Genomic DNA, 20,664 nt, shown 5'->3' with positions numbered 1-20,664 from the left:
CTGTCTGATTTGCTGTCACTGCTGTCGCTACTGTCACTGCTGTCACTACTGTTACTACTGTCACTACTGTCGCTGCTGTCTGACTTGCTGTCACTGCTGTCACTACTGTCACTGCTGTCGCTGCTATCTGATTTGCTGTCACTACTGTCACTACTGTCACTACTGTCACTGCTGTCGCTGCTGTCACTGCTGTCTGACTTGCTGTCACTGCTGTCACTGCTGTCACTGCTGCCTGACTTGCTGTCACTGCTGTCACTACTGTCACTGCTATCACTGCTGCCTGACTTGCTGTCACTGCTGTCACTACTGTCACTACTATCGCTGCTGTCGCTGCTGTCACTACTGTCACTGCTATCACTACTGTCTGACTTGCTGTCACTGCTGTCGCTACTGTCACTGCTGTCACTGCTGTCGCTATCACTGCTGTCGCTGCTATCACTGCTGTTGCTATCACTACTGTCACTACTATCACTGCTGTCGCTGCTGTCACTACTGTCACTGCTGTCGCTGCTGTCACTACTGTCACTGCTGTCACTACTGTCTGATTTATCTTTGCTGCTGTCTGGTTTGCCATTGTCATTGCTCCCATTGTTACCGTTGCCATTACTGTCACTATCATTAGCATCTGATGTGCTGTCACTGTCCTCATCATCTCCTCCGTTTGAGTCACTGTCATTGCCATTATCTTTTGATTCATCAGAGTCATAACCAGGATCTCCTCGGCTATCACTGTTATTGTCACCTTCAGAATTGACATCATCATTATCATTAGACTCATCACTGCTGTTGGGATCGTCTCCTTGCATAGATTCATCATCAAACTCATAACTGTCATATCCATCACTAGTACTCTCACTACCTGTTTTGCTGTGTGCAACCTTATTTCCGGGTTCTGATTTCTGACCAGGTCCTTGTATGTTGTCAATCTCTCCTGGTGTCTTGACGTTTCCTTTGCCCATGACCATTACATGTTGTCTTTTACCCTCTTTAGCTTCACTAACTTTCCCAGCTTCTTTGGTAATATTGTTTCTGTTGCCACTATTGGGACCTTCAATTTCTATTCCCTGTGGAAATATGGAGAAAAGAATGATTGGTTAGTTGGTGTTATGCTGCCAAACTGCATTGGTCTGAGGAAGACTGGGGAAGGTAACCAGAGGAACAGAAGTTCAGCTTCCAATACTTCATAAACTTCTATTTGTGAAAATGTGCTTTATTCACGTGAGAGAACTCTGGTATTTAGATTATAAAACAACCCGTTTGCATTTTTACTCAGTAGGAACTTGTGTGAACAGTTACATGGTGAATCAGTTATTTAGTATTAGACTTGTAAAATTGTAGTCAAATTTTCAGAAGTATCTGCTTTTAAAAATTGTTCTGTATCAAAGTCTAGTAAGAACTCTAACTTTCCCATTAAATATTCACGTAGCTTAGGTGCAAAAAGAGATGAACGCCTATTACGACTTATTTTTATGTTACCGTCAGTGAATGGAGAGGGAGAATTTAAACTGCCATTGAAAGAAGTCAGTTTCACAAACTAACCTTATCTTGGCTCTTCCCAATAGCACTTGGCTCTGATTCATCAGTGATTTTCTTTTCCACAGCTTTGTTTTCTCTGTGATTGGGTATTTGCATGTCTTCTATTATTTGGCTATCTTTATTTTTGGGAATACCATCAGAATCCTCCTCACTCTTGGAAGTGTTGTCTCCATCGATGCCATGGGGATCTTCTTTGTCTTCAGGGTCATCATCTTCACTACTAATTGAATTTTGACCTAAGCTATTATCATTATCTTCTTTTCCATGAGGCTGACCCTCTTGGCCCTTGCTGTTACCAGTGTCCTCTTTTCCATTCCCGGTTTCTTCACCTTCATCATCACCAGAGCCTTTGTCTTCATCCTCCTCTGCTCCATTCCCACTAGGACTCCCTTCAGAATTATCCAGACCAGCATCTTCTCCATTGCCAGCTCCACTTCCCCCTGGTGTTACTCCTTCCTGATTCCCATTTCTCTCACCTTCTCTCTGAGGTGTTATTTCACTTGTATTACCTTCATTTCCACAGGAATTCCTATTTATTTCATCCTCATGGGCTGTACTGTTATTGCTTCCATCTATTTGATGTCCATCTTCTTGGACAACAGTGGCATCCTCACTCTGACTTGCATCTCCAACATCTCCATTGTTTGAATTCTTACCAGTTTTTCTATTAACATTGGTCCCATTTACAATTCCAGCATTGTCGAGAATGCTTACTTGTCCCCCAATGCCATTTGCTGTGGTGCTACCTTCTTTTCCATGTATCCCATCATAACCATATGTTTCTGGTTTTCCTGTGACCCCATTTTGATCTTCAATATTCCCCTCTTCATTTACTAACATGGAATGTGTAGAGGAACTTTTCCCTCCTACTTCTGCCCACTCAGAGCCATTTTTTTCTCCTTTGTAACCATCTTCAGCATACTGTTGCCTTCCTCTTTCATTTTCATGAGGGACACTACCTTCTTTGTTGGTGTCATTGACATTTAACTCATCCTGGAGAAGAGAAACAATTCCAAGTAAGTTGTAGATATCATCTTGAAGCACAACGAACTGAAAAGATGAGCATCAGTTTTCTGGAAGTTAATAGAATTTTAAGAACAGCTTAGAAACACATTTTATATCTTATACCTGTATTGGCACTTTTGCTTTCTCTAGAAGTTTTACATTCACAGATTTGTCAACAGCATGTCTCTCCAGTGGCTTGATTTGAGGAACCTACCAAAATGAAAATATTGGAAACTGAAAACATTCTGATTTTGTGTCCATGCATGCATGCACACATGCATGTGTGCACACACACAGACACACGTTTTCCCCTAAATAAAGAAAAAAATATAGAACACAAAGGCCAAAGTGTGATCTAATCAGGCAGAAAACAAAAGTGGTTTGTTTCATAGTTTATGTAGAATTTTAACTGGGCATACAGGTAATTTTCACAATGGTATTACCAATTTTATTGAAGTACTAACCAGACTACTTATCTCAGGAGAATTGTCTTTTATAAAAATGAGGAGATAGACCTGTGGTGTTTCTGTACAAGCCTCCCACACTAGCACAAGACCCACCTTAAGTATAATCCTGGCCAAAACCTCCAAGAAAATAGCAGGTCTGACAAGAGCCAGGGCAGAAACAAAAGCTAGTAATATGCTACTTCTGTGTCCTTCAGGAGTACATTTGATAGTTGAGAAAAATCTCAACTACATAAATACCAATGTGCTTGATATTATGAAAACATACCAAAATGTTAACCTTAGCAGCTGGCTAATACAATTACAAATGGTTTAATTTTCCTAACTTTTTCCTTCTTGGTGTTTATCTGTATATTCCAAATTTTCCCCAAGGAGCATTAAAAAAAGTATATGAGTGAAACATTTTCTCCTATGTTGAAAAAAATCAGATTTTTTCCTGTTTTCATTTCTTGAAAATTTCCTAAATAATGCAGGCTTCATTGATATTAGAATGAAATTGATAGGGCATGAGCAAAGATGGCTAAAGTCTCCATGACTTTTGGGCATTGAATGTAAATTAATCTGAATGAATTTTACAAATTTGTGTGTTATCCTTGTACAGGGTCCATGCTAATCTTCTCTTTATTGTTCCAATTTTACTATACATGCTACTGAAGGGATTACAATCTGAATGAATTTTATTCTAATTTTTTTAACATTTATTCATTTTTGAGAGACAGAGAAACAGAGCTTGAGTGGGGGAGGGGCAGAGAGAGAGGGAGATACAGAATCTGAAGCAGGCTCCAGGCTCTGAGCTGTCAGCACAGAGCCCGACACAGGGCCGGAACTCAGAATGGTGAGATCATGACCTGAGCCGAAACTGGATGCTCAACTGACTGAGCCACCCAGGCGCCCCTAATTTGAATGAATTTTAAAAGTAATAATCCGGGATACCTGGGTGGCTCAGTCGGTTAAGTGTCCAACTTCAGCTCAAGTCATGATCTCACGGTTTGTGAGTTCGAGCCCCATGTCGGGCTCTATGCTGACACCTTGCTCAGACCCTGGAGCCTGCTTCTGATTCTGTCTCCCCCTCTCTGCCCCTCCAGTGCCTATGCTCTGTCTCTCTCATGTCTCTCAATAATAAATAAATGTTAAAAAAAAACAATTAAAAGTAATAATCCACCTGACAAGACATGAGTTTCAATTTGAGTAATGGGAGCATGAATTGGAGTGCATATTTGGATTTGTGAAGACCCCCAAAAATATCTTGTTAAAGTCTTTCATGCATATCTAGATATTTAGACACAACTTATCTGCAAAATCTTAAATATATATTATTTGATGGTAGGTTAAAAGAGATAGGAAAGTAAGGAGAGTTTTCTGAGGAACACATACTTACTGGAATGGCCCATGCTGCTGACCAAATGCAAAAATATATAATTATCTTCATTTTCTTTAGGAATATTAACCTGTTTTTAAAGAAAAAAAATAACAGCATGAAATTACTTATAAAGCAAAAGATGATAACCAATAATAATAAGGTATTATTTTGGTCAAGAAGCATTTGACTTTTTCCTGGGCAAGAAGAAGGTTATGACAACTCAGTGTTCCAGAACATATCTGGAATGTTCACAAAGTCATACAGGCAGCATCATCAGGCTTAGCACTGAGGTCGCTAACTAGATTTTTTTCTGCCTATGCCAATGAAGGGACAGAGCTGTGTAGTTGCAAAGGGCATAACCATAACTTTTTCTTGCTGTTCTTGATGGTAATAACATTTCTTCTGAATAGTTTTATTTAAGTATTAACTAAATCTAAGATTATGCTTAAAGGATGAATTATTTATCATCCCCACACCAAATCCATACAAGTGGCAATAGTAGACTGTAAAAGAAAGAACTTTGTAGCATCAAGGAGCCTTGGCTAGTGGAAGGAACATGGAGTTTGGATTTAGGGACCTGGGTTCAAGTTCTGCCTTTGCTACTTGATGTGTGAGCTTGAGAAATTTAAATAGGTTTATTAAACCTTTATTTCCTCCATCTGGGATGATAATACCTGTGCTTTAGGATTATCCCAATTACCTTAGCAGAAGAATCTTCTCTGAGAAGCATTCTCTGACTCAAAGTCAAAGGGCATTTGATGTCTCTATCCTCTTTACGCCTGGTAGCTTCTGCAAACTTCACTGGTAGCATATTGTACTATTTGAACATAGTCTGGTTATATATATGTTCCCCTGATCTACTGAGAGCTCCTGAGGTCTAGGAGAATGTTTTGGTGATCACTGTATTCCAACACTCAGTACAGAAAAAGATGGTTTTTAAAAACTGTTGGTGAATAAATACTTACTGGTATAAGCACAGCCTAGTACCGTTCTGGGTAGTTAGCAATCCCTTAATAAATGATAGCAGTTATTATGTGGAACTTCTAACAACAAGATCCTTTATTCATGTTAGAATTAACATTCAGAAATGGTATAATTAATAGATTGGAATAGACATTGTGTAGTACATGTGAATCAAAAATTTAAATTGCTATTACTGAAAATTATATTTTTTGATGTAATGATGCTATATAGAAAGGGAAAAAGTTTTACTCCTATTTCATGAACTCCCACTGGGTTTATAGATTATGGTAATACATGTCATAAGATAGCTTTGATTGAATTTAATGTTGATAGTGGAAACATAATAAAACCTCAGTGAATGTCAACCGTCATAGAATTATTGGCAATTCCTCACAGGAGAGAGGACATGGTTTCTGGGAGAAAAAAAGGCTTACTCTTATAGCCGTTCAGTAGAAAGCCAAGAATAGCTAGACCTCCTTTAAAAATACTGTGGATTAAAAATGAAGCTGAGGTGACCTCAGGACAAGTGTAATACAGAGTTCTAGGGCATGGATGTTAAAGGGCAGCTGTTTAGTAAGCAGGGGTTACACTGTACTTTGCAGTACCAAACCTAATTATTACATAGACTGCAGAAGGCTGGTATACACTGTGATTTGGAGGAACCATGGTGTCCTAGAAAGGTACCTGTAGTGAAGGTCAGGGTTATGCGCATCCCATTTCTAAACTGCACTCCAGCAACCTGACTACTTTGGGTCTCTTTCAGGTCCATGTCAGAACAATTGCACAGTGCACCATGATGCTTGCCACTGTATCCACAAGTGAGTAAATAGCTCAAAAGACTGCTATAGAAATGCCCCTAGTTTTGTCAGCTTGAAACCTCTTTCATTTTCCAAACCTATTATGATACCGTGAAACAGAAAAAGTATGTGATAGAGGTCGGAATCTCCAGATATCCTAAGTAGAAGTATTCTAATCTAGCTTTGAAAACCCTAATGTCAATTGGCAAGAAAGTTGATTTTTTTAGGGACCAAAAAATTAAATGTAAACTGGGATTCATTCATTCATTCATTCATTCATTCATTCATTCATTCAACATTTGAAGACCTAATGTGGGCCAGATACTCAGCCCTGGAAATAGATATGAGCCCTACCCTCATGGGGCTTATCACTGAGTGGATTAGCCAGACTTTGAAGTAAATGTACCATAAAGTGTTGAATAAAATTCCTAAATCAACGTTTATTTCCCAACAGAATCAGTGTTTAAATGTCACTATTGTTGCTATTTGAGAGGAAGAGATAGTTTCTTTCCTTTTTTATTAAATCTCATCACATCTTATATTGCATTGGTGAGACTAAAAAAAATGTGTTTAGATTCAAGATTCTTAAAGATGGCTTATCTAGATAAAAATAACAGTAATGGAGCTTTCGTGAAGTGTGCATAAAGTATTCTAATCACTCATTCTGTTGTTAATATTTTAGATTTAAAATATTTGCTTCATTTTCTATATACCTTTTCTGACTATCAGCAACTGATACTTTTAACACAGTGGCTGTAAAAAAAATTCCTGTTTTTCAGTGATGCAATACTTTTCTAGATGGAATTAGCATCCCTACCACATAATTTTCTGCTATCTTTTAATACATTGTCTTGATTTGTCAAATCAAAAGAGAAGGGGAAAAATCTAATCATAAGGATTATTCACTTCTTAAAGTCAAGTCTGCTTCTTCTCTGAAATTCAAATTTCTACAGGAATCTGTTGGTTCTGAGTAAAGAGGATGTTTCATCTTACCTTAAAAGCCTTCAAAGGGACTTTGAAAATCCAGGATTTCTTATCTTTCTCTTTGAAGACTGAAAGTGGCTCACTGTCTTGGACTTTTGCGTGACAATTTTGTACCTGCTGAAATTTAAACTCAGTTTGATAATTTTCTCAGCCAATCACTGCTTAGGATCCCTGATATGGGGTTATAAAGTGTCACCGTGTCTATGAAGCACATAATAACTTCCCCCACTTCCTTCACATACTGATATGTATTTGCTTACTGAACCATTCGGTTCCAAAGGGACCAGACTTACTTTCACTTAATTAAATAGCTCCTGGAAGGCTGTTTTGCATCTTAAATATAGAGAATCAGTGTAACATATCTGAAAAGAGCCACTTAAACTCTGTCACCCTGGCATTTCTTGTCTTACTAAGGTTGGCAATCTAAGAAAACTCTAGGTTTCTTTAGTAAATATGACTACCTATTTAAGACTCCTATCATTCCTGAGGTAGGTATTAAAGTTTCTGTGCTATAATTCAAGAAACTGTCCACATGCAACAGCCTGACATTGCCTGAGGGGTCTTTAGCATATATAAATAGTAACTGTCATGCAATCTCTCTGACCTAAAGAAATACTTATGTGAGGTTTAAGAATGGATCAGTTTAGTATTCAAACTAAATTTTAAAACTAGATATTCAAAATACCAAAAATTATTGTAAGATACCTGGATATGCAAAAGTGCATACAGACAATATATTCAGCTCTCAGTTATCTCTCAGTTATTTGTGTTAGCTGTGAAGGACAAAATAGAAAACCAGATACTATTTTTAGCAGAAAGTTTTGCTACCCTGAACTCACCATTCTATTGAACCCCATATGTATACCATAATGCAGGTATCCCTAAACCATTTATCTAGTCTGTGTGTTCAAAAACTTGACAATCTATGTCTATTCGTATATTTCTTCAGAACTTTTAGGAATATTCCAATCTTTTCTTTATGTTATAATACCAAAGGATGTGAACCACATAAAAGCACTAATATACCACTACCTAACAGTGGTGAGTTCAGGATTTATATATAGAACTATTACAGGGAAAACAATAATGTTGAAAGAGAATGAAGGGAATGGAAAAAGGATTTGCCATGAAGTTGTGTCTTCATAACAAGCACTTTGTTTTTATTTAGACAGCATGTTTATGTGGGTAGCTTAAAGGGCTTAACCAAATTTTAAGGAGTCCTGAGTCGCTCCTGGGAGCAACTCAATACCTTCTCTCACACAGAGACACCAGTGGAGATTAGTGAACTAAACCTCTCTTCCTTGTCCTTTGACTTGAATTAACATGATCTCAATAACTGATAGAACTAGTGCAGAAAAATCATTGCTGATAAGATTTAAAGAGAAATATCAACCAGCTTGATCTAATTGACATCCATTGAACACTTCATCCAACTATAGCAGAATAAACATTCTTTTCAAATGCAGGTGGAATATTTACCAAGATAGACCGTATTCTAGGCCCGCCCAAAAAGTCTCAATAAATTTAAAAGGATTTGAGCCATGCAAAGTATGGTTACTGACCCAAAAATAATTAAATTAGAAGTCAGTAACAAAAGAAAGAAAAAGAAGTCAATAACAGATCTCTGGAAAATCTGAATATTTGGAAACCAAATTACATACTTCTAAATAACCAATCAGTAAAAGAGGAAACCAAAGAGAAATTCAAAATATATTGAATTAAATAAAAATGAAAACAGAACAATTGATCAAAATTTTCAGGATATCACTGAAGCACTTCTTAGGGGGAAATTTATAGCACTAAATTCCTGTGTTAGGATAGAAAAAGGTCTCAGGGTGCCTGGGTAGCTCAGTTGGTTAAACATCTGACTCTTTATTTCAGCTCAGGGCATGATCTCACGGTTGTAGGATTGAGCCCCCTGTCCAGCTCTGTGCTGAATGTACAGCCTGCTTGGGATTCTCCCTCTCTCTCTCTGTCCCTCCCCTGCTCTCACTCATGTGCTCTCTCTAGCTCTCTCTCTCTCTCTCTCTCTCTCAAATAAATTAACATTTAAAAAAAGAAGAAAAGAAAAAGGTCTCAAACAATGACTATGGCTTCTGCCTTAAGTAACTAAAAAAAATTAAATTCAAATTAAGTAAAAGGAAATAAAAAATCAGAACTACAATCAGCAAAATAAAAATATAATAATAATAATAATAATAATAATAATAATAGAGGAAAATCAGTGAAACCAAGAGCTGGATTTTTAAGAAGCTTAATAAGATTTATCAGACTCTAATCAGACTAATCAGAGAAATATGAGAGAAGACATAATTATCAATATAAGGAATGAGAGAGATGAAAATACTACAGATTCTATAGACATCAAAAGCCAAAAGGGAATACTGAGAACAACTTTATGCCAATAAATTCAACAATTTATAGAAATGGATAGATTCCTTGAAACCACCAGAGCTCACCCAAGAAGAAATAGATAAATAACTCTACATCTATTAAAGAAGTTAAATTCATAGCTAAACACCTTCCCAAAGCAGCCTCTTTTCATTTCATACTCTCTCTATTCCTTTTAATCTAAGCTGTCAGTGTCTCCACTGATACAAATTTTTCAGGAAGCCTTCCATGAATTTCACTCAGTCATACAAATGTCATATCCACAGACCTTTCCACATAATCCCTTCTGTACCTTTGGCATTTGCTAAGATGACTAAAGGACAATGCCCTGAAACTTCTTAGAGGACCTCTGGTTTGAGTTAAAAGATCCAAAAGAACACTCTTAAACTCTTGCAAATATTCTGATCTTTGGATAACTTTCCTGGGTTTCAGCAAAGGGTTGTAGAGTCATACCCTCAGTCTTTTTTCTAGATCATGCCTTCCCAGCAGTGAATCTCTTAATTTTAGCATCTTTTGCTATTGGGGTGGCAGAGATTTTTTAGTTACTGTCAGATGCTAGTTCATTTTTCTTTAACAATTCTCAATGTATTTATCTCCTCTTGCATATTACTATAAGCAGCAAGAAGGAGCCAGGCCCCATCTTCAACACTTTGCTTACAGATCTCCTTAACTGTATATCCAAGTTCATTGCTTACAAGTCTGCCACATAACTGCAGGACACAATTCTGCTAAGATATCTTCCATGAAGATAACAAAAATTCTCATTCCTCCAGATTCCAGTAATGCTTTGCTTACTTCCTTCTGAGACCACACCAGCTATGACTTTAACATCTGTATTTCTACTAACAGTCTTCCAGCCTCCACCCACTGGCAAATTCTAAAGCCACTCCCATGTTTTAGGAATTGTAGCAGCACCCCACTTCCATGTTCCGAAATCTGTACTAGTTTTCTATTGCTGCCTAACAAGTTGCCAAAAATACCTCTGCTCTTAGAGATCTCATTTGGCTGGGTTAGCTTTATCCAAATAATCTCTTTGCCTTAAGGTCAACTGATTACTAAACTCACTTATATTTGTCAAATCCCTTTTGCCACATAATGAGACGTAGTCATGGAAATGATGCATCATCATATTTACACATTCTCCTCACACTCAAAGGAGTGGGGATTATATAAGCAGAAGGATCATTAGGGGTCATCTTAAAACTCTGTCTACCATACATTTTAATCTATAGCAAAGGAAATAGATCAGTGTCTTCATGGGCTGGGGGAAAGGTAGAAAGAAGGGATGGTAAAGGGTCACGAGGAAATTTTTTTTTTAATGTTTTTATTTATTTTTGAAGGAGAGAGAGACAGAGCATGAGCAGGGGAGGAGCAGAGAGAGAGGGAGACATAGAATTTGAAGCAGGCTCCAGGCTCTGAGCTGCCAGCACAGAGCCTGACGCGGGGCTCGAACTCACGAGCCATGAGATCATGACCTGAGCCGAAGTCGGACGCTCAACCGACTGAGCCACCCAGGCGCCCCAGAAATTTTAATAGATACTTTTTACTATCTTAATTGTGGTAATGGTTTCGCAGTTATATACATTATTTCAGAACTTATCAAAATATACACTTTAAATATATGCAGTTTATTGTGTGTCAGTTATACCTCAGTAAAGCTATTGGGGAAAAAGTAATTAACGTATTTCAAATCTTGTAAATTGAGGAGTTAAAACTATGGTGTTAATAAGGGCATCCCAAAGGGAAACATAAACCCCAATTTATTGTGAAAACCAAACAATTAACTAAAAGTTAAGATCTAAACTCAGAAATCTACATCGGTTTAGTAACTAAGCAAGTTATCTAAATACCTTAATTAGAATTGTTATTCTGTTCCTAAGAGTTTGAAATGAAACCCTTAACCTAGTTGCTACTCTACAACTCTGAACTATCCTAAATTTGGATAAACAGTATCATAAGGGACTTGAATAGGGGTTCTGTCTATATGGGCAGGTATACAACTTCACTACCAGGCATTTTTGATTAGTAGAAACTTAAAAGGCAAAATGTCCAGTTCAACTGCCCAATATTGAATTAATGCCAGTGCAGTTGGAAATTGGTACAATATTATTTTTTAAGAAACAACTATAGTTTTCAGCTATAGAAACATTTTTTTAGATACGTCTCTTCTAGCAAGGGGAAAAAAGCAAAATTAAACTACTAGGACTGCAACAAAATAAAATGCTTTTGCACATCAAAGGAAACCATCAACAAAACAAAAAGGCACCCTACTGAATGGGAGAAGATATTTGCAAATTATATAGTGGGTAAGGGGTTAATATCCAAAATATGAAGAACTTACACAATGCAAATAATCCAATTTTAAAATAGGCAGAGAAACAATAGACATTTCTCAAAAAAAGATATTCAGATGGCCAACAGACACATGAAAAGATGTTCCAAGTCACTAATCATCAGGGAAATGCAAATCAAGACCATAGTGAGATGTTACCTTACACCTGTCTGAAAGGCTAGTATTGAGAAGACAAGAAATAACAAGTGTTGGTGAGTATGTGGAGCAAAGGAGCCCTCTTGCACTGTTGGTGGGAATGTAAACTGGTGCAACTTCTGGGGAAAACAGTGTGGAGGTTCCTCAAAAAATTAAAAATAGAATCACCACATGATCCTAGTAATTCCACATTACTGGGTATTTACTGAAAGAAAATGAAAACAGTAATTCAGAAAGATATATGCAGCCCTGTGTTTATTGCAGCAATAATGCTAACAATAATAGCTAATAATAATAATAATAGCTAAAATATAGAAGCAACCCAAGTGTCCATCTTAGATGAATGGGGGGTGCCTGGGTGGCTCAGTCAATTAACCATCTGACTCCTGCTGAGGTCATGATCTCGTGGTCTGTGGGTTTGGCCCCACATCACGCTCTGTGCTGACAGCTCAGAGCCAGGAGCCTGCTTCAGATTCTGTGTCTCCCTCTTTCTCTGCCCTTCCCCCTCTCATGCTCTGTCTCTCCCTCAAAAATAAATAAGCATTAACAAAAAAAATTTTTTAATAGGTGAATGGATAAAGAAGATGTAATATATACACACACATACATATACACACACATATATGTATGCATACACACACACACACACACTACACAATGGAATATTACTCAGCCATAAAAAGAATGAAATCTTGCTATTTGTGATGACATGGATGGACCTAGAGGATACAATCCTAAGTAAATCAAATCAGAGAAAGACAAATATTATATGATTTCATTCATATGCAGAATTTAAGAAACAAAACAAATGAACAAACAAAAAGAGACAAAAGAATAGACTTAAATACAGAGAACAAATGGGTGATTGCCAGAGAGAGGTGGGTGGGAGGAATAGGTAAAATAGATAAAGGAATTAAGAGTACACCTACCACAATGAGCATTGAGTAATGTGCTCAATAGTAGAATTATTGAATCATTATATTGTACACTTGAAATTAATATAACACTGTATGTTAATTATACTTTGAGTTTAAAAAATAGCTTTTTGAAAAGTGGTAACCATTTCTTCTGGATTCCTTATTCCATTTCCACCAAGTCCACAATTGGCATAACGTTCTCTCAAATATCTTAAGGAGAGTATTATAATCGAACCTCAAGTAACAGACATGTCTGTTGGTTAGTCTTAGCGTCCACTGTCTTATTATGACTGAGAATACAACAATTGCTACATCACATAATCTTTTCTTGTCATGAGAAAAAAATCAGTTTTTCTCTTTTCATGGGCAATATATGTTATCACCTCCAGACCTGTGTCTCAGATATTGAGAACTAGTAAAAAGTAATGATTAAGATCAGAGACTTTGAAGTCAGATATATCTAGGTCAAACTGCTGCCTGTTACCTACTGTGTGACTTTGGAAAAGAAACCTAGTTTCTCTAAGATTCAGTTTCCTCATCTGCAAAATTATGTTATAATACCTAACACTTACTGAGCACTTAGAACACGATATGCCCTATACACAATAATCTAAGCCCATTATCTCATGTAGTCCTTGAAATGATCATACATGGTAACACTGTTTATCCACATCATAGGGATTAAGAAAGTGGGTCCTAAGTTGGCACAACCAATAAGTGACAGAGCCAAGATTTTCTGACCTTTGAACATGGCTTTTAACCACTGCACTGAATTAATTGCCTACTTCATGATGACTTTGTGGAAGTAATGTATGGGAAACTGCTCAGTGTCCAGCACGCACACATAAATCCTAATAAGGGGAGCCATTATGAATTTCATGATTATTTATGAAGTCTGAGCCCTTTCCTTGTCACTGCCCAAATGTTCCTAGGATTATTTGTACCGTGATTCCTTTTAAATAAGACCCCAAAACTTTGGCACTTATTTTATTCAGTACTATAATTACTAATATTTGGCGAAAACAAAAGTCTAATGGCCCTCATTCTCTCTCTCCTACTGAGTGCTAAGTCTTCTAACAGGTTTGCTTCCCAGTCTCTCGGTCCTACTCCCAAATCTCTCACACAGATGCTTGTGAGGAAGTGGAGAAAAGGAACCTTCTTGCACTGTTGGTGGGAATGTAAATTACTGCGGTCCCTGTTGAAAACAGTATGGAAGGTTCTCAAAAAACTAAAAATAGGGGCGCCTGGGTGGCTCAGTCAGTTAAGCATCTGACTTCAGCTTAGGTCATGATCTCATGGTTTGTGGGTTTGACCTCTGTGTCAGGCTCTGTGCTGACAACTCAGAGCCTGGAGCCTGCTTCAGATTCTTTGTCTCCCTGTCTCTCTGCCCCTCCCCCACTCATGCCCTGTCTCTTTCTCAAAAATAAGTAAACATTAAAAATTTATTTTTAATTAAAAATAAAACTACCATATGATCCAGCACTTCAACTTCTGTGTATTTATCTGAAGAAAACAAAAAAATTAACTCAGAAAGGTGTATGCACTCCCATGTTCATTGCAGCATTACTTAGCCAAAATATGGAAACAACCTAAGTATCCTAATCTAGTAATCATAATTGTTGGATTAATGGATAAAGAAAGTGTGGTATGTATATACAATGGAATATTATTCAATCATAAAAAAAAGAAAGAAATATCACCATTTGTGACAACATGAATGGACCTTGAGGGCATTATGCTAAGTGAAATAAGTCAGAGAAAGATAAATAACATATGATCTTATGTGGAATTAAAAAACACAAACAAACATACAAAATTAGCTCATAAATGCAGAGGAGATAGGTGGTTGCCAGAGGCAGAGGGCAGAGGGCAGAGGGCAGGGGAGATAGGCAAAATGAGTGAAGGGGGATCAAAAAGTACAAACTTCTAGATGTAATATATAGCATGGTGACTACAGTATATAATGTATTGCATATTTGAAATTTACTAAGAGTAGATCTTTTTTTTTTTTACTTATTTATTTATTTATTTTTATTTTTTTCTGCATCACTTTTTTTTTTCCAATATATGAAATTTATTGTCAAATTGGTTTCCATACAACACCCAGTGCTCATCCCAAAAGGTGCCCTCCTCAATACCCATCCTCCACCCTCCCCTCCCTCCCACCCCCCATCAACCCTCAGTTTGTTCTCAGTTTTTAAGAGTCTCTTATGCTTTGGCTCTCTCCCACTCTAACCTCTTTTTTTTTTTTTTCTTCCCCTCCCCCATGGGTTTCTGTTACGTTTCTCAGGATCCACATAAGAGTGAAACCATATGGTATCTGTCTTTCTCTGTATGGCTTATTTCACTTAGCATCACACTCTCCAGTTCCATCCACGTTGCTACAAAGGGCCATATTTCATTCTTTCTCATTGCCACGTAGTATTCCATTGTGTATATAAACCACAATTTCTTTATCCATTCATCAGTTGATGGACATTTAGGCTCTTTCCATAATTTGGCTATTGTTGAGAGTGCTGCTATAAACATTGGGGTACAAGTGCCCCTATGCATCAGTACTCCTGTATCCCTTGGGTTGGGTAAATTCCTAGCAGTGCTATTGCTGGGTCATAGGGTAGGTCTATTTTTAATTTTCTGAGGAACCTCCACACTGCTTTCCAGAGCGGCTGCACCAGTTTGCATTCCCACCAACAGTGCAAGAGGGTTCCCGTTTCTCCACATCCTCACTAAGAGAGTAGATCTTTAAAAGTTCTCATTTTTTTTGATGCACCTGGGTGACTCAGTTGGTTAAGCGTCTGACTTCAGCTCAGGTCATGGTCTCACAGTCTGTGAGTTCGAGCCCCACATCGGGCTCTGTGCTGACATTTAATGTTTAATAAACATTAAAAAAAAAAAGTTCTCATTTAAAAAAAAAAAAACGTGGACAAGCACCAAAGGCAAGGGAAACTGAAGCAAACATGAACTATTGGGATGTCAAGATAAAAAGCTTCTGCACAGCAAAGGAACCAATCAACAAAACTAAAAGGCAACCAGTGGAATAGGAGAAGGTATTTGCGAATGACATATCAGACAAAGGGTTAGTATCTAAAATCTATAATGAACTTATCACTCAAACTCAACACTCAAAAAACAACCCAATTAAGAAATGGGCAAAAGACATGAATAGACACTTTTCCAAAGAAGATATCCAGATGGTTAACAGACACGTGAAAGATACTCAGCATCGCTCATCGTCAGGGAAATACAAATCAAAACCACGATGAGATGTGATCTCATACCTGTGAGAATGGCTAAAATTAAAAACACAAGAGAAGGCATTTGGGTGAATCAGTCAGTTGAGTGTCACTCTTTTGGTTTTGGCTCAGGTCATGGTCTCCCAATTTGTGAGTTCAAGCCCCACATTGGGTTCTGCACTGGCAGTGTGGAGCCTGCTTGGGATTCTCTTTCTCTCTCTCTCGCACTCTCACTCTCTCTCTCAAAATAAATAAATAAACTTAAAAAAAGAAAAATAAGTAAAATCAACGACACAAGAAATAACAGGTGTTGGTGAAGATGTAGAGAAAGGGGAATGCTCTTACACTGCTGGTGGGAATACATACTGGTGCAGCCACTCTGGAGAACAATATAGAGGTTCCTCAGAAAACTAAAAATAGAACTACCTTACAATCCAGCAGTTTCCCTATTGTATTTACCCAAATCATATAAAAATACAGATTCAAAGAGATATATGCACCCCAATGCTTATAGCAGCATTATCAACAATAGCCAAACTATGGAGAGAGCGCAAATGTCCATCAACTAACAAGTGGATAAAGAAGATATAGTTTACATATACAATGGAATATGAGCCATCAAAAAAATGAAATCTTGCCATTTGCAGTGACATGGATGGAGCTAAGAATGTATTATGCTAAGCGAAATAAGTCAGAGAAGACAAATATGATTTCACTCGTGATGAATTTAAGAAACAAAACAGATGAACATATAAGAGACTATTAATGATGGAGAACAAACTGAAGGTTGATGGAGGGAGGTGGGTAGGAGATGAGTTAGATGGGTATTAAGAAGGGCACTTGTGATGAGCACTGGGTGTTGTATGTAAGTGATGAATCACTGAATTCTGCTTTTAAAACCAGTATTGCACTGTATACTAACTAAAATATAAATTAAAAATAAATGTGATTGGTGATATTCATTGCTGTTTCTTGTATTAGCAAAAAAAAAAAAAAAAAAACAGAAACAACCTAAATGTCCATCACTAGGGGACTAGATGAAAGAAGAATGATATATTTTTAAATGCATAACATAACTGGGGTGCCTGAGTGGCTCAGTCGGTTGAGCAGCTGACTCTGGATTTTGGGCTGGTCATGATCTGATGGTTCATGAGATCAAGCCCCATGTTGGGCTCCATGCCTATAGCACAGAGCCTGCTTGGGGTTCTCTCTCCCTCTCTTTTGCCCCTCCTATCCTTCTCTCTCTCCCCCTCTCTCCCTCTCTCTTTCTCTCTCTCTTTCTGTTTCAAAATAAATAAACATTTTTTTAAATCTAAAATATATAATTATATAACTATATAGCAGTTAAAAAGAAATGAACTAGAACTCTACATCTCAACATGGATAGATGAAAAATAAATAGTTAAGAAAAACAGTATCATCACTGATATGTTTTCTGTCTTTACAGTTTTGTCTTATACAAAATGTTGTATGAATGAAAACATACAATATATAGCCTTCTTTCTGGCTTCTTTCACTTAGCTTAATACATTTGAGATTCATCCATATTGTTTTAGATAGCAGTAGTTCCTTACTGTTGTTCAAATATTTTGCCCAATTTTTTATTGAACTGTTTCCTATGTAACACTGCTCTAAAATATAAAATCTTAGGAAGGCTTTTTTAATAAAAATATTTTTGTGATATTATTGACATTCAGCAATCTTCAGTTCTCTTGGATTTAGATTAGAATCCATTGGCTCTTTTGAACAAAGTCATTTGAGAAAATCCTCAGTTTATTTGAAGCACTTAAATCATACTTTAATTTTAAAGAAAAGACTCCCAAATTAAAATAATCCATTGAGTGAAGCCTACTTATTTCTTGATCATACTTTCAATATCTCTTTAGTAATAGGATTATGCAAATTGAAAGAAGAACAGTGTTACTGAAGTCCTCCAACCCTTAAAGAAAATTGTGGAATATGTTAAAGAATTACAGAAAAATTTATCCCTTCAAGTGTCAAGACTGTTCTTAAAAGGGATATTACTTATGAACAAGATAAGAAGTTCTGACTTGAAATGGATTATTATTATGGCACTTGTCATGACTGTTTTGTTATATGATTTAATCCCTTGAAGGATTTTATTCTTTTATATGGATGTTTCTAAATACTCTTCTAGCATGGGAGCAAGTGGAATTATCATGTGCAATGTTGAAGAAAGGAACAAAAATTGACAACAATGCTTTTGTCAGTGGACAACATTTTAAAAAGTCATTTATCAATCAATGGAATATAATCCTGAAGATTAAAAAACTAAGTTATATGGTAGAAGATGTATTATGTGCTTCAATAAACTAAATTTAAAAAGTGATTCTAAAAGTTTATGCCAGTACATACCAGTTAATAATACTAATATTGAATGTGTTTTTCCATTAATGAATGTTCAGTGGACAAGAAGAAACTAAAAAATTTTCCACGGACCACTGTAGAAACTATGTCACAATGCAAGACTGTAATGCAAAATTTTATAAGTAAATTTTGCAAGGTAAATAACTGTTAAATACAATCAAATCATGAGGGAAATATGATTAAAGAAAGAGGTATGTAGTTTAGATATTTTTAAAATTTGTTTCGGATAAACAACAAATACTTTAGTATAATTCTGTCCCATGCAATATTTTGTCTTTTATCTCAATTTATATTAGCATAGGTGATTAGAAATCACTCAAATTTAACTGGGCATTCTGTATTTTCATTTGCTAAATCTGGCAACCCTAGGTTGGATTCAGTAAGAAGATAGAGTCTGCTCTCCAAGTGGTCATTTTGTGATTTTATTTTTTTCTTTTCAAAAAATGACAGTCAGAAATCTGAGGAGAATCAGTGGTCTCACACTCTGGCACAAGCATTCATAAGCCTTAGTAGGTTGCAGGGAATTCCCAATCTCGTATCCCATCACCTCCCAGACCAATTCAGAGGAGAAAAACAAACTAGGAAGGACTATGCTATAGAATTGTTTAGATAAATCTGCCACAACTGAACTTTTCTGAATATGAACAGCTACTTCAGTCTGAAATAGAACTCTTCCAAGACTAGTTGTACCACCTTTGGCTACCATTAATATATAGCAAATTTGTAGAGAAAGGCATTGGGCTATAAGGCTCCATGAAGGACACAGGTGATTTGCTCCTAAGGAGTCTCCATTTTTCATATCATCAGTGGTTTTCTGTCAGTTACCTATTATGTTACATACTTTGCATGTCTTACCTATAGTATTTTTATTGTATTAATATTTATGTATAAACTTTGTGGCATTAATTAATATAAATATATTCATAAATTATTTTAGTTAAAGCAAACTTTTAATATCCAACAGCTTTTTTTTAAGTATAATTGGCATACAATGTTATATTAGTTTCAGGGGTATAACGTACTGATTCCACAGTTCTATACATTACTCAGCACTCACCACAATAAGTGTAGTAACTATCTGTCATCATACAACATTATTATGACTTTTTTTTTAAGGTATAAGTGTTTTTATTTAAATTCCAGTTAGTTAACATACAGGATAATATTAGTTTCAGGTATGCAATACAGTTATTCAACACTTCTGTACAACACCTGGTGCACTCCTTAATCACCATCATCTATTTAACTTATCCTCCCCACCTACCTCCCCTCTGGTAACCATCAGTTTATCAGTTCTCTATATTTAAGAGTCTGTTTCTTCATTTACCTCTCTCTTTTTCCTTTTTTTCCCTTTGCTCATTTGTTTCTTAAATTCCTCATAAGAGTGAAATCATAGGGTATTTGTCTTTCTCTGAGTGACTGATTTCACTTAGGATAATACTGTCTAGCTCCATCTATGTCATTGCAAATGGCAAGATTCCATTCTTTTTTCTGGATGAGAAATATTCCATTTTATATGTATACCACATCTTTATCCATTCATCTATTGATGGACACTTGGGTTGCTTCCATAAGCTATTGTAAATAATGCTGCAGTAAACATAGGGGTGCATATGTCATTTGAATTAGTGTTTTTGTTTTATTTGGGTAAATACCCACTAGTGGAATTACTAGATCATGTGGTAATTCTGTTTTTAATTCTTTGAGGAATCTCTGTACTGTTTTCCACAATGGTTGCTCCAGTTTACACTCCTACCAACGGTGCCCGAGGGTTCCTTTTCTTCACATCCTCGCTAATACTTGTTATTTCTTGTCTTGATACTAGACATTCTGACAGGTGTGAGGTAGTATCTCATTGTGGTTTTGATTTGCATTTCTCTGATGAAAAGATATTGAGCATCTTTTCATGTTTGTTGACCATCTGTATGTCTTCTTTGGAGAAATGTCTGTTCAGGTCCTCAGCTCATTTTTTAATCAGATTGTTTGGGTTCTTTGGTGTTACGTTTGTAAGTTCTTCATATATTTGAGATATTAATTCCTTATCTAATATATCGTTTGCAAATATCTTGTCCTATTCAGTCGGTTGCCTTTTTGTTTTGTTAATTATTTCCCTTCTATGCAAAAGCTTCAGTATATAA

At 36.5% G+C, this 20,664-nt stretch overlaps 1 protein-coding gene, 1 long non-coding RNA gene and 1 other non-coding gene across 3 annotated transcripts in view; 1 reads left to right on the top strand and 2 right to left on the bottom strand.

The window, feature by feature from the left end:
• The window catches only part of DSPP (dentin sialophosphoprotein), a 6,062-nt gene extending 886 nt beyond the window's left edge, over positions 1–5,176 (bottom strand). Inside the window, exons 1-4 of the mRNA XM_049630038.1 lie at positions 5,066–5,176; positions 2,665–2,751; positions 1,540–2,529; positions 1–1,064 (exon numbers count right to left, since the gene is read on the bottom strand). The exon at positions 1–1,064 is cut by the window's left edge and continues 886 nt beyond it. Of these exons, the coding sequence (XP_049485995.1) occupies positions 1–1,064; positions 1,540–2,529; positions 2,665–2,751; positions 5,066–5,176 (2,252 nt within the window). The remainder of the gene's footprint in view (positions 1,065–1,539; positions 2,530–2,664; positions 2,752–5,065) is intronic.
• Positions 3,562–3,665, bottom strand: LOC125924095 (U6 spliceosomal RNA). The gene has a single exon (XR_007458278.1). It is a non-coding gene; the product is annotated as a U6 spliceosomal RNA (small nuclear RNA).
• A 914-nt stretch (positions 5,177–6,090) lies between the features above and the next one.
• Positions 6,091–20,664, top strand: part of LOC125922911 (uncharacterized) — a 57,949-nt gene continuing 43,375 nt past the window's right edge. The window contains exon 1 of the long non-coding RNA XR_007457831.1: positions 6,091–6,146. This is a non-coding gene — a long non-coding RNA (uncharacterized LOC125922911). The remainder of the gene's footprint in view (positions 6,147–20,664) is intronic.

Source organism: Panthera uncia, chromosome B1 (genome assembly GCF_023721935.1).
Source record: "Panthera uncia isolate 11264 chromosome B1, Puncia_PCG_1.0, whole genome shotgun sequence".
Taxonomy (NCBI): domain Eukaryota; kingdom Metazoa; phylum Chordata; class Mammalia; order Carnivora; family Felidae; genus Panthera; species Panthera uncia.
Note: the sequence above shows the minus strand (reverse complement) of the source record. Positions and strands in the feature narration are given on the sequence as shown.